The sequence below is a fragment of the Bipolaris sorokiniana genome, assembly GCF_000338995.1.
Source record: "Bipolaris sorokiniana ND90Pr unplaced genomic scaffold COCSAscaffold_15, whole genome shotgun sequence".
NCBI classification, from domain to species: Eukaryota; Fungi; Ascomycota; class Dothideomycetes; order Pleosporales; family Pleosporaceae; genus Bipolaris; species Bipolaris sorokiniana.
The window spans coordinates 677555-690527 of NW_006911909.1; the positions used below are offsets into that span (position 1 = coordinate 677555).

The window sequence follows — 12973 nt, forward strand, 5'->3', positions numbered from 1 at the left end:
TTTTGCTTTGAACCCTATAGTATTTTGCCAAGTGAGCATCTTTTCCTTTCTTCTTGACTGTAGACAAGCACCGCTACCTTGACTGGATATCAGGGTGCAAATCATCTGTCGGAGGCCCCACAACGCTGTCATCCATCCGCCAACGCAAACGGTTGTGCGGGCGCCATACCCCTTAGTTCATCGTCCCGCCAATCCGCGACAATGGGATGATGAGACCCTGCGTCAACTTGATTTCGTCCAAGTTTCTGCCGTTCAACATGTCCTCTGTACGGCGGCTTGTATGCCGATCATGACGCCAAATCGCGTGTTTGTGCCGCTCTCCACTCACATCGCTGCCGTGACACACCGGCCACTCGTACCCTGGCACCTTACCTGCTGATACTATCTCTACTTGCTACACCCACATTGCCCGATTTTTCGTATTCCTGTCGTCTTATCAATCACGCGATCTTATTGTAGAAGCATTAAACCAGCGTATGCAGGGCAACGTCAACCCAGGGTACTGCAACCCAACGCTGCCATTGGGCTTCTAGTAACTTTAGCAGTGCAACACTAACACTAATAATTACGTCTGCGGACCAAGCCCGTTTGGGTCACTGTGGCATTGTGCCCTCAACGTCATACCCCAACTCAATGCCCCCCTACTTCATGCGACCGACGCATGATAACCACGTTTGGTTTCTTTTGCTGCAACAAGACTCAACTCAATTCAGTGGGTATCTGCGACACCATTGATAAAATGCGGAGAAGGCTTCTGGGCTTCCAATTGGAGCCTAGCAGGTGGGTGGGGTCGGACGACTATGGTTACGTCGCCAGTACCGATTTGCATTTTGCCTATTACCTGGTTCTTACTCCAATAGTAACATTTGCAAAGCAATACATTGGGTTCTGCCGCTTCCTGGGCTGGCCGGCATCCCCCAGGTCGTGTTTGAAGCGATATTGGGCCGATCGCACCCTGCCAAGCACCTTTCGGCTGACGCTATTCTTTCCGTCCGGCAGCATGCATCCTTGTGCAAAATATTCTGTCAGCCTTGACAAAGCACTTCGGCCTCATGCCAGGAACCGCCAGCCGACGTAAGTATGCAGCACAAACCCTCGCACAAACTTTCTTTCGTACGAAATCCCGATGAACCTTGTTCGAATATGCTTTTGCTCAGCAGCCTGGGCATGCACTCTTGGTGCATCAGTAAGCGTGATGGTGGTGCTGCAGTAGCAGCAGAAGCAGGGAAAAAAACTTTCGACAAACACCAGTCCCAACCTAACGGCGGAATCCACGGGCGAATGCGCACGTGCACCACACCCGTTTGCGCATTGTCCCCTTTCCAGCCTCCAGATCTAGTCTCTCGCTAATCTGTGATGAATCGTTTAAACTCCACATGGTGAGCATGTCAGCTCAGCTCTAAGAGCTTGGTTTCCGAGATTTCGCCCCCAAATGTCGGGTATGATTGGGGGCCGAACTGTCAGTGCTATTCTAGACTGTGGAGTAAGGAACTATTGGTGCCTTTTTTTTACAAATTCGATACGTCTCGATCGGCATCGACTGTATTGGCTTCGTATCATCCGGTCCTCATGTGGATAGACTTCTCGTGTTTGATACGGATATCGATTTCTGATTTCAACGGCGCAGGTGTCTGCTAGTTGATGAGTGTACCTCAGTCTGACGGGTACACAACTCTATCGAGTCAGTGTTAACTGAGACACGGCATGGAAACAGGTGCAGTGATTCCATTACTAAAAGTATCGCTACCAAAGTAATCACACGCACATATGCAGACACACATATACTTCTAGAATCCCATCAGAACGTCTTTCTCATCAATACATAAAGGGGTATACACGTTAGACGCACCCGCCCCGCTCGCTACGAGTTACCATGTCTTTCCATAGCCTCTCGCAGTTACACTATCAAACCCAGAATCGTACTCCACTAGGTCCCGCTGTGGCGGTGGTGTATTGCTTACTTTGGCTCGCACGAGCCCACTGAGCCTCGGTATTACACGTGGGCGTAAGATCCATACATATTGCTCTAATTTAGTCCGAACTCAGTCTAAGTAGGCCCAGTAATTTGGCATGGAGATACCACAGCGTGACTCTCTGGTGATGATGTGGGGTGGTGGGTACCTGCGGTACTAAGATGGGGATTTTACTTTTGTAGAATTGATATGTGGGTATGGATATGGGCAAGAAAAGGATTTATGGGAGTCGACTGCAACGGAATCAACACTGAAATCATCCTCTACACCCGTTGCATTGGTTGCTGCAACCAACAATATGCCCTGTCGTCACTAATGGCGCCATCTAGGCAGGATGTTCATATCACGTGATTGTCATGCACTCGGCTGACCACTCTTCTCTGACAAATGTTTAGTTAGTCATCAATCTCGTCCTTTCGTCAGGAGTGATATCCCCTGCTCATTTGTAAAACTCTTCTGCATGAATGATCTCTAACGTGATAGTGCAGCATGCTTCGTCAGAAAATTTATGGTCAATGTTGAGTTTCCTTGTCAATTGCGAGATCCTGAATTAGAAATCAGATATGTTTCTTTGATAATGCTGAAGTAAGTAGACATCAGTTATCACTCTCATATGTGCGTGGATGATTTTGTAGCTCGTGATATCTCTTCCGTGTCCATAGAGTCATGTCTTTTGGGCGGATATTGCGGCGTGAAATAACTGAGTCTTCCTTGTGTTAAACGATTTTTCACATCCAGCTCTAGATATTCTACCATTCAACTGTCATTCGAGAGAGACACGCTGTTTTAACCACAATACTTCACCGGTAGATGTAACAAATATACAAGAGCACAACTTGTAAGAGACCAAGTCATTTTCTCATCATGTTCTCCCAAAAAGTAAGTCGAAGTAGTCAAGGGCACACCCTTTTACACTCTCCTCAACCACTGCAAACACGCCATACCTTACCTACATCTCTACATAGCCTCATACATCGAATTTATCTCACCATCGCCTTCACACTTCAAGGTCACAGCGCATCGTGCTGCCCACATAAATGCCATTGTACTTTGGGAAACCACGCTCCAGAACATCACGATGAAACAAATTCTAGACCCGTTCTTCTTATCCTTCAATCGTCAGCAAAACAACTAACCAACATTCAGAAAAGTATGCAGATTCGTTTCTCATACAATATGTAGCCAACAGAGGAAGTCCAATGGGGAAAAAAACTTGATGCATAAAACCTGCCATGCCCTAAGAAACCAAAACGCAATGTCTTCCAAAGAGAATGCAATTTTGGCATTCTCAATCGTTTCATAGTACTATGTACAATTGTGTATAACACATTATGACATTGCCTTCACGCGCGTCAAGCCCCCCGAATTTCTTGTCCTCTGTCATCTCTCTCTCCTTTCGATACCTCTTCTAAAGCATGAAGTCCCATGTTCAAAACTGTATGCACCACTTAGTATCCCAGCCCAACAAGAACGTCAGCATTTCGAACTTCTAGTCGTAAATGGGAAAAAAGACATCAAAAATGGGTGCCATTACAGCAAGGCATGCTCTTATACTTGATCTCCCATAGAAGCGAGTATAATACAGCATTTCCTTGTAGAACAGTGCTTGCAGCGAAAGAAGCTAAACTCACAGTGCAATATCGACTTTAAAATCAAAAGTGTTGCAAGCATACTTATTGGTGAGATAACATATCCCTCATCCTTCTCCAATTCCCATTTAGCATATATAATCATGCAACCCCTTTGAAAAGAAAAGGGAGGGACAATAAGCCGCCTCTCACATCACAACTACGGGCATACACTCTGACCAATACAATACTGCAATGCCCTGCTCGATTCAAAATATCCAACGTTAAACACCCAGCAATATCAATTCTTCAACGCCATGTATTCCTCCGCCCGCCGTACAATACAAGTCACGTGTTACCGAACCTCCCTCGGTATTCGCATGAATTTTGCTTTGGAATATGCCCCTACGCTAGCCTGCCCCGTATCGCTTCTTTAGATATGCGCATGAAGGGGTGTCTCTTCGTGCGAGGATTCTAGGTAAGCTTCTGCTTGATGAAGAAGGAGCGCAGATGCGATAATTGCCAGACACAAGTGACACCGAGAACGACGAGCTGGATAATTGACCAGCGGACGACGCGCGAGTTTGTGTGTTCGGACTGGTCGCGGAATTCGGCCTCACGCTCCTGTATAACATGTTAGCCTGCTCGCACATACATAGCCTCCACTTCTTCAGTTTGGTGAATGGCAGTCAAACATACTCTCTGGAAGACCTGTTCTCGCCTAACGTCCAGTAGTCGCGAGTTCAAGTCCCTGACCTTCTGTACCAGCGTCTCGACCTTGTCCTTGTCCGTGCTCTCGATTCTGCTCGTCTCTCCAATCGCCATGTCGAGGGTAAACCTGACGGTACCGTGGATACCTTGGTTCAACCAGCCGCCTCCGCCCTGGACATTCTGAGGAATGACGCAGATCCTGTGCTGTCCACTGTCGGCGGCGCTGAAAGTAAAGCGGCCTTCGGCAGAACCTCTTTGGGCCACGATGCGGTGGTTGTCGTCGAATGTTTCCTCAACGGTTACGAAGACGCCGACCTCGGATTTGGGCAGGTAGGACTTGGTCGCGTCGTCCCAGGGCTCGGCGTGGTAGTGGCCTGATATTGTTAGTTATGGCTCTTTTGCTCTGTTCCAAAGCCCAGCAGTCTTGAAAGACCAGAGCCAAAGGGTAGCCCGTACCAACAACCAGTGTATCCTTTGGCAATTCCTCGTAGAAGCACTTTTGGACTGCGCCGTCCAGGAAGAAGTGAAGTGCTTGTGCCGGAACCGCCAGGGCAGCAGCGAGCAGGACTGTTGGTTTCCACATTCTGAGAGGTCGAGAGTCACCCCGCGAAAAAGGATTGGTCGTAGCGCGGAGTTTGAATGTTGGTGAGCTTGTGCACTTGGGAATCCCGGAGCTCAAAGTGCATGTGTCGAGTTCCAGAAACTCCAGGTGTACGTTCCGAAAGCGGTTAGACTCTCGACACGTGCGCCGCTCCTTTGTTTGGCGCGCTGAAACCCCCACCACCTGGAGTTGACTACATGCATACTTTCAACTATGGAAATCTATGCATCTTCTTAATTTCTTTGCAAAGACCTGGAGACATTATAGTCTCTCTAAAGCGTTTTCATATCGTGCTTCGAGGCTTTATGACCAGGGTCATGCTCAAATTTATCCGGCTTCTACGAAGAAGGCATTCTTTCTACCTCTCACTAGCCTTTAGTATACCAGATACTGACTAAAAAACGTTACCATCCTCACGTATTTCCCCAGTCGAATCAACAGCGACTGTCATGATTCAGGATACATGCCCAGAAGGGCGTATCGTAAGATAACCCCGCAAATACGACGTTAACCTAGGTAAAGGATCCCAATCACGGCATATGTATATGCACGAGATGCAAGTCGGGATCTCGAAATCCGAATCCGCTCACTAGTATAAAATCACTTATTCACTGTCAATCATGTTCAAGCTTATTCCTAGCTTCATTGTCTTAGACAACACTGCCATGTAAAAATACTTGACATAGCACTACATCGCAAAACATTCTTCCTCATCCCATACCACAAGAGCAACAATGGCCCTCTTCCATCCTTCCTTCTCTACCCTCACATCCCCAAACTCCACCCCGAAAACAATCCTCATAACGGGCGGCTCCTCAGGAATCGGTCTCGCAACTGCCACCCTCCTCTCCGCCCTCAACCCAAACCACAACCTCATCCTCGTAGACCTCCACCCCCCACCCCCAACCTTCACTCACTCTCCCTCCCACCTCCTCGTGCACACCTGCGATATCACCTCCTGGGCCGCCCAGCGCGACGCCTTCGCCGCTGCGCACGCAAAGTTCTCCCGCATAGACGCCGTCTTCGTCAACGCCGGCATAGCCGAACACGCCGACCAATTCTTCACCTCGACCCTCGATGCCTCCGGCAACCTAGCCGAGCCCGACCACAGAGTCCTCACTTTGGACCTCAACGCCGCAGCGTCCACTACCAAACTCGCAATCCACTACCTGCGCAAGAATGGCGGCGGTGGCGACTTCGCGGGATCAATAGTCCTGACGGCAAGTCTGGCAGGCTACCTCGGCTCCGCGGGCGCTCCCCTCTATTCGGCTGCTAAACACGGTCTTGTCGGGTTGATGCGTGCGCTCAAGCAGGAATGCGCCAAATTACGCATTGCCATTTCGCTCGTTGCGCCGGGCATAACTGTTACCCCGATCCTTGCGCAGGGTCTACCAGAGTTGCGGGATTTACCGCCCGAGGAGCATGCAAGGAAGATGGCCAAGTCCGGAGTACCGATTAATTCGCCAGATGCGGTTGCGAGGGCGGTGTGTGGGTTGTTAGGGGAGGGCATGGCGGCGAATGGTAAGGGCGTTTGGGTGCAGGGGGATCGGTTTGCGGATGTGGAGGCGGGATTGATTAAGAGTAGGGAGGCGTGGATGGGGAAGGAGATGTTGGGGCTGTTCAAGGGGGGACGGGGGGCGCCGTTGTTTGCAAGGTTGGAGGAGGATGATGGTAATGTCAAGGCGAAAATGTGATGCTCTGAGATGAAGTTATGCATAAGAAATTTCACAAGAAGCATAGGATTGTAAATATAAGCAAAAGAGGTATTTGTACATTTGTTAGAAACATAGCCTAATCCATGTATCCATTACTGATGGATGGGATCATGAACCCCCATTCTTTCCCTTAGCCCTATCTTTATTCCCTCCCATAAACGCCAACGCTATGCAAATGTTCAAGGCACACAGGGGATAATATCAACAACCCATGAAGACGACAACAACGAAAAGAAAACACCAAGCTTTCTACTTTCTCGCTCGTTTGCTGCTCATCTCGCTCCCTTGTGAAAAGACACTTGCACTTCTCTTGTGCCCTTGACCAGACGCGCTGTGACTCGTTGCTCGAGACTGTTGTTTGCTGTCGTCCTCGCCTTCTGCGTCCATATCGCCATCATCGGCGTCTTCACCATTGAAACCACCTTCGTCCTCTTCGCCCTCGGCGTCGTCCTCAGCATTGTCTGCATCATTGTCTCCTTCGGCATCGTCGCCATAGTTCTTGTTGACATCGTCTTCGTCGTCATTATCCCCGTCGGCATCAGCATCCGCGCCAGGTGTTTCTTGCGAATCGCGTACTTCTTGTTTCGGTCTGCTCTCGCCATCCTCACCGCCGCCACCGCCGTTGTTTCCGTTTCCACTACCCATGCGTCGTTCTTTCATAGCAAGCAAAACTTTGCATTCTCCCTCTTCCTTCTCGCGCACTTTTCGCACATCGAGCAATTTGCTGACCTTGGTAACCAAAACTTCAAAGACTTCACCCACTTTACTAGTGGGTATCGGGACAATGTCACTCACACCCAGCGCTGCAAGCATTTGGCCAATCTTTTGTGTCTGAACATTGCTCTTGGCCTGTCGCATCTTAAGCAACTTATCAGAGCCGAATGTAACACCTGATGTAAGCCGGTCGTGTGTTGATACGTTGAAGCGATACTCTTGGTGTGGAGAGAGATGCTTGACAGGCGTTTGGGCGGGTGTTTGTTGGTTCTGTGCCATGCTTTGCCGGCGATTCGCGGCGGATAGTTGTTGCTGCGCTGAGCCGGGAGTGTGTACCATGTCGTTGGCGGAGAGACTGAGCCGACCAGGTCCTGACCCACCGCCGGCTGCACGCTTCTTGCTGCGGTCTTGTTGGAATAGTTGCTGGAAGAGAGCTTGTAGTGCTTGTGACGATGTAAAGGCTTGTAGCCCTGCCGAGGCTTGTGGGTTCTGTGGTGGTGCGTCGAGCCGTGCCCGGAGTTCTTCGCGTTCGGCATCGAGACGGTTGGCAGCCATGTTGATGCGCTGGAGCTCGGTGAGCAAAAACTCCTCCTCTTTGACCTCGTCCATTGTGCGGTTGATGAGCGCTGTAGCCAGCATCTTACGGTTCCTTTCCATGACGGGATCGAATTTGGTGAGCATCTCGTAGAGGCTGTATTGGTCGGCATCCATGGAGACTTCAGGTATACGCTGCTTCATGAGTTTCGCAGAGATGTCGTAAAAGCGTGCCTTGAGATCTTCCAGTGATCGCTTTTTCGATGGCGCAAACGGCATCGTCGCGAGTGCTTGGTCGCCACCGTCTGTCAAGTCTGGCGCGTACTGTCGCGACGGCTGGTAGTCGTAGCGATCCCATATGACAGGCCATCGATACGAGTAGTCTCGGACGACTTCAAATAGGTAGTCTGTCTCTTCGCGACTCCAGTCGTCACTGCGCAGGAACTGGTCGTACTCCTCGTCGGTGAAGCTGGGCATGTCGACCTTGATGTCGTACTTTGCGTAGTCTGAGCATGTTTCGACATAGGTGTCCAAGGTGTCTGCCGCATCGCCTTCGTGCATCGTCGCGTCATCGGCTTCCTGTACAGGCGGTGCGGTTGTGGGCTTGCGCCGCCAGTGCCTCAGCACAAGGCCATCGGCACGCGCGGGATTGATAAAAGGCTGTTGTATCCTGCGCAACGCGATTAGTCCATCCTCTTGTATCTCTCTTTTGTCAGACGTACCATTTCTTTGCCGGCCCTGTGCTCTGCCTCTTCGCCCTGTACGCCTTCTTCTCCTCGTAGACGGCGACGGGCGGCGGCCGTTCACCATACAGCGCAGCAACCTCGCGCGCAACGCCCTCTGGTCGAATGAGAGTCAGTCTCGACCTTTTGACGATTTCCCAAGGAAAGACGTAAGAGTTGCCAAACGTACGTATCTTCCTGCTCCCTCCCGCAGGCTTTGACCGCTTCTGTGTCTGCGCCGCCAGTGCTGCTGAACCTACTGTCTTTGGCGCATCACCGCCGGCAGCAGGCAGGCCGAGCATATCGCGCACATCGCGTCCCGACGCCATCGCAACTATCGCAAGGCGCCGTCCGTCAATGAGCGGTTGAAAGGAGAGGGTGCGGTTGATGGAATCGCAGGTCCCAGGCTGAGTGGACGAGCTTAATTTCGATGTTGGGAAGTCGCGTTGGACCCTGCGGCGGCGGGTACCTCACGTGTGAGAGAAATCAATATTTGGCAGAAAATCGGGTTGGGTGGGCATAAAAAACCCAAAAAGGTGCGCGCAAAAGTATTCAAATGGGAATGCGACCAAAATCAAGGCAAAAAGGCCGAACAAGCCGCAGTCCAGGTTCTCTGCTGCCGCTACAGGTTGGTACAGCTATGGAGTCATGGATTGCCGCTGTTAAGGCACCTTCCAATCAAATACGCAAAAAGGCCATAGCTCCAGGCCATCTGATCACGACCCCTCTTAGCTCCCTTCAGAACCGTGTCAAGTCTCTCTGATGGCTGTCACCATTTACCTATCTACCAGCTGCTGCTCAAGGACAAGTGCAGCAGCGCGCCCCCCAAAAAGGCACCATGGCAATGCACCCGTTTGGTGTGGTGAGTTGATCTATTTGCGTTCTTCTCAACTACTCTACCAGAACTAAAGCGCGCTCCGTCTGTTTCTTTTCGTCTCGGACCTTCGCTCGCGCTCTGTACAAAGAATACAGTACTGCCGTGGGACTTGAAAAGAGACTCCTTTACATGCTATATTTTCCTCGTACCAAAAACAGAACAAAAAATTGGATAAAGAAATTGACATGCCACAAGTGCAAGCCCTCGCCAAGCACACCTCAACGCCGCAAGCGCCCAATCGAAAGCACTCGCACTCCCACAACGCATGGCCGCCAGGTCATGTGGTCTTGCAACACGGGAGCGCGAACATGAAGACAAAAAGATGGTAGTAATGTTTTTTTTCGGCGCTGATGAGAGATCCGGGCTCGTGTAGGAGGCAGTTCGGTCGATCGGTCGTCGTAACTATTACCGTGGAAGGAGATTTTCGATCCCGTCTATCAATCATTACAAGATACCTATACAGGAAGAAAACGTGACCGAAGGAATACTATCGCTCAAAGAACGGACTCCAGGATGCAACGCAAAGGGAAGGAAACCAAGCTTGAGGGCCGCGACTACTACTTGCTGGCGCCGCAGCATAGCGCGTTTGCCAGTTTTTGCATGAAGCTCGGCTTCTCGGGAGACTGCTGTCTCGGTTGTTGAGGAGTTGGGCTGCTGGCAGGTGCAGCGCGGTTCTGTGACAAGTTTTGCTGGCTGTGCTGAAACTGCGCTTGTGTCGATGCGCCCTCAGGAGGTGCGAGCTCACCCATGCTCTTCCTCTTAATCTGAGAATCACGGTTCATGTTCTCTCTTGGGCTTCTTCCTTGCTGGGCGCGCGTCGCTCCAGGCTTGGGCAGGGGCTCGTTTAAGCGATGGTGGTCGATGGGGAGGTGCGTCTTCTGCTGCCTGTGCTGCTGGCCCTGGAGATTGACGGCCATGGACGAGTTTGGGTTGACGTTGGAGTGATGCATGGCCTGGACAGCGGAGGGGTGCGACTTCATCGCCTCCCAGCCCTTGCCATTGTTCAACTTCATCCAATCGTACTCGCCATCCTCAATCTCTCCAGTGCTCTTGAGGGCCTGGGTAAAGAGCTCCCGGAGGTAGTCGTAGTCGGGGGTATCCTCGAAGCCCAAGTTACGGACGTAGCTGAGGTACTTGTTGAACTCCTCTGCATATCATTAGTATGAAACAAGCTTGTCGTGACTATATTCGACGTACCAGGGAAGCCATCGCAGAGGTCCTTGATTGGAGTAGTCTGCTTCTTCTCTCCAATCTTCTCGTACTTCTGCTTGTTGGTGGCAGCCTTGAGGCCTTGCCATGGCAGCCCGCCGCGCAGGAAGTACATGAAGACGTGGCCGAGGGCCTCGAGATCATCACGACGCGACTGTTCGCGTCCCAAATGGGTGTTGATACTCATGTATCGAGCGGTACCGGACAGAGACTTGCGTTCCCGGTAAGGGATATGCTGCTTGGTCTTGGGGTCACGGTACTGCTTAGCCATACCAAAGTCGACCACATGGATGACATTAGCGCTCTTGGAGCCGGGGCGACCGATAAGGAAGTTGTCCGGCTTGATGTCGCGGTAGATGAGATTCTTCTCGTGGATGGTCTGAACGCGCGAAAGCTGCAAAAGGTAAGTACGTGAGTAGGGCGTTCAATTCGTTGTCATGCATACCATCTGCTTGGCTACCATGACAACAGTCTTGATGGAGAACTTTCTGTTGCAGTGGTCGAAGAGGTCCTCCAAACTGGGGCCAAGGAGGTCAATGACCAGAATGTTGTGGAGGCCTTCCTGACCAAAGTAATAAACATTAGGGATCCCGGCTGTTTTTGGTCAGTCTTGTTCTTGCAATATATAGATATGTATATGTGTGTGTATGTGTGTGGTCCGTGATGTGCGCAATACCGATGCCGAGGCTAGCAACGGGCGTAGACAACAAACATTGTAGTTGATGAGATGAATGCAGCAACATTGATGATGGAAGTTGGCTGGCATCGACAGAGCATTGTCCATACACTGCGCGACCAAGCATTGACAGGCCCGGTCAGGTATGGGTGTGTCTGGTGTCCCTGCAGAAACACGTGCCGTGGCAGGGCTGGTTGGACACAACAGGCGGTAAAGGGGGAAGGAAAGTAGAGACTCACGGCAGCCCACAAGGATCTTGTAAGTGCGATATTCATCACGCAGCTGAGGAGCATCGCTCTTCCTCGGCTCGAACTTGATGGCAACCTGCTGCTGGTTGAGCAGGTTGGTGCCCTCGAAGATGACGCCGAAGCTGCCTTCGCCGATCTTCTTGCCGACGCGATAGTGCACGCCGACAACGTTGGAACTCGTGCTGCCGCTGGCCATGGTGACGGGGGTGTGTTGACGTGGTGGTGACGAGGAGATGGAAGGAGGGAGGAATCGCCGCAGCGGAAGTCGTGGTGGTTGTGGCGACAGCGAGGCAGGGCCGCAGCCGTTCTCCGCTGATGAGGCTTGGGGCTATGCAGCCGGGGGACGCGACTCGGCGTCCTTACCAAGGGGAGAGGAGTGTCGGGTAGGAGGGAGGTCGGTCGAATCGAGGGCGAGTCGAGAGCGACGAGGCTGCTGACGGCAGCGTACGAGTTGACGGGGAGGTCAGAAGAATAGACGTGAGACGACGGGGTGGGTAGTGAAGAAGAGCAGCCGACTCGAAGGGTGGAAAAGGCGTGGAGAAGGGGCTGCTGGGAGCGACACTGGGGGCCCGTGCGCGGCGCACCTTAGCCTGCATCCGGCTCACTAGGCCAATTCATCACAGCGAGCGCGAGCACGGGACTGTGACCACCTGAGGGCGACGACCTGTCCCGACGCACTTGCCGGGCGGTTGTCATGGAGTGTATGTGTGTATATATGTGTGTACATGTACATGTGTCTGTATGTATATATGTATGTATGTATATATTGTATGTATGTTTGTATACACATATATATAGTTATATATATATATGTGTGTGTGCACAAAGAACCATACATGTACTAATGGCGCCATGTCCCAAGGCTGTCCTCGCCCTCGTTCTGTGGTACATGGACTGCCAGGCCGGACAGCGTGCGTGTGTGTGTATGTGTGTGTATGTGTTGTAACCCACGGCAACCAGACGGATGGCTGTCATGTGTTTTGCTGGCTGGGTACTACGTACTGCTAGTAATATGTAAATACGTAGGTGCCATGTAAGTGTGTACCTGCAGAACTGCCCACGCCCAAACCAGCATGTCTCCGAGGAAAAAGCAGTGCCCCATGCCTGGTCGCGGAGATTCGACAGTCGGTCCCGCAACCACACACGACACTGGCGCGCGTGCGCCCAAGGGGAAAGGCGCGCGACCCAGAGCCCATCGTAACCACGGCCAGCATCGACGCCCACAGCGAGCCGGCTATCCACTGGCGAGCGATGATCTTTTGCGGCAAGCTGCCCCAATCTGCGCCGCCGCACACCGCTGCAGCGTTCCCAAGCAACCAGCCCGCGGCTGGCCATGCCTGTCGTAGCTGCTTCACCCCGAGACAGTAGCTAACCGTCCACCTGAGCGCCACGCCGACTACGCGACCTGGTCCGCCTCACCGTCGC

At 51.8% G+C, this 12973-nt stretch overlaps 5 protein-coding genes across 5 annotated transcripts; 2 read left to right on the plus strand and 3 right to left on the minus strand.

The window, feature by feature from the left end:
• Positions 1-3819: 3819 nt before the first annotated feature.
• COCSADRAFT_248267 (uncharacterized protein) lies at positions 3820-4937 on the minus strand. The gene is made up of 3 exons (XM_007706114.1): positions 4709-4937; positions 4241-4626; positions 3820-4165 (listed from the first exon to the last, which is right to left on the minus strand). The coding sequence occupies exons 1-3, from the start codon at positions 4833-4835 to the stop codon at positions 4016-4018; spliced, it is 663 nt and encodes a 220-aa protein (XP_007704304.1). The 5' UTR covers positions 4836-4937; the 3' UTR covers positions 3820-4015.
• Positions 4938-5419: 482 nt separating this feature from the next.
• Positions 5420-6682, plus strand: COCSADRAFT_248283 (uncharacterized protein). The gene has a single exon (XM_007706115.1). It carries the CDS (start codon positions 5588-5590, stop codon positions 6545-6547), a length of 960 nt encoding a protein of 319 aa, XP_007704305.1. The 5' UTR covers positions 5420-5587; the 3' UTR covers positions 6548-6682.
• COCSADRAFT_248306 (uncharacterized protein) lies at positions 6683-8980 on the minus strand. The gene is made up of 3 exons (XM_007706116.1): positions 8729-8980; positions 8539-8656; positions 6683-8486 (listed from the first exon to the last, which is right to left on the minus strand). The coding sequence occupies exons 1-3, from the start codon at positions 8865-8867 to the stop codon at positions 6818-6820; spliced, it is 1926 nt and encodes a 641-aa protein (XP_007704306.1). The 5' UTR covers positions 8868-8980; the 3' UTR covers positions 6683-6817.
• Positions 8981-9972: 992 nt separating this feature from the next.
• Positions 9973-11744, minus strand: COCSADRAFT_100165 (uncharacterized protein; the record flags this gene model as incomplete). Its single annotated transcript, XM_007706117.1, has 4 exons — positions 9973-10562; positions 10613-11018; positions 11070-11218; positions 11540-11744. 4 exons carry the CDS (start codon positions 11742-11744, stop codon positions 9973-9975), a joined length of 1350 nt encoding a protein of 449 aa, XP_007704307.1.
• A 648-nt stretch (positions 11745-12392) lies between these two features.
• Positions 12393-12894, plus strand: COCSADRAFT_30109 (uncharacterized protein; the record flags this gene model as incomplete). Its single annotated transcript, XM_007705845.1, has 3 exons — positions 12393-12459; positions 12509-12581; positions 12621-12894. The coding sequence occupies 3 exons, from the start codon at positions 12393-12395 to the stop codon at positions 12892-12894; spliced, it is 414 nt and encodes a 137-aa protein (XP_007704035.1).
• Positions 12895-12973: the final 79 nt, after the last annotated feature.

What these genes read in the sequence shown, in the direction of transcription:
- COCSADRAFT_248267 (XM_007706114.1), bottom strand. Translation starts at nt 4,835, where the DNA reads ATGTGGAAACCAACAGTCCTGCTCGCTGCTGCCCTGGCGGTTCCGGCA. An exon ending in AAAGGATACACTGGTTGTTG is followed by an intron (nt 4,627 to 4,708) that starts GTACGGGCTACC and finishes TAACAATATCAG; the next exon opens with GCCACTACCACGCCGAGCCC. An exon ending in GAGAACAGGTCTTCCAGAGA is followed by an intron (nt 4,166 to 4,240) that starts GTATGTTTGACT and finishes CATGTTATACAG; the next exon opens with GAGCGTGAGGCCGAATTCCG.
- COCSADRAFT_248283 (XM_007706115.1), top strand. Translation starts at nt 5,588, where the DNA reads ATGGCCCTCTTCCATCCTTCCTTCTCTACCCTCACATCCCCAAACTCC.
- COCSADRAFT_248306 (XM_007706116.1), bottom strand. Translation starts at nt 8,867, where the DNA reads ATGGCGTCGGGACGCGATGTGCGCGATATGCTCGGCCTGCCTGCTGCC. An exon ending in GGGAGGGAGCAGGAAGATAC is followed by an intron (nt 8,657 to 8,728) that starts GTACGTTTGGCA and finishes TCATTCGACCAG; the next exon opens with AGGGCGTTGCGCGCGAGGTT. An exon ending in ACAGGGCCGGCAAAGAAATG is followed by an intron (nt 8,487 to 8,538) that starts GTACGTCTGACA and finishes CGCGTTGCGCAG; the next exon opens with GATACAACAGCCTTTTATCA.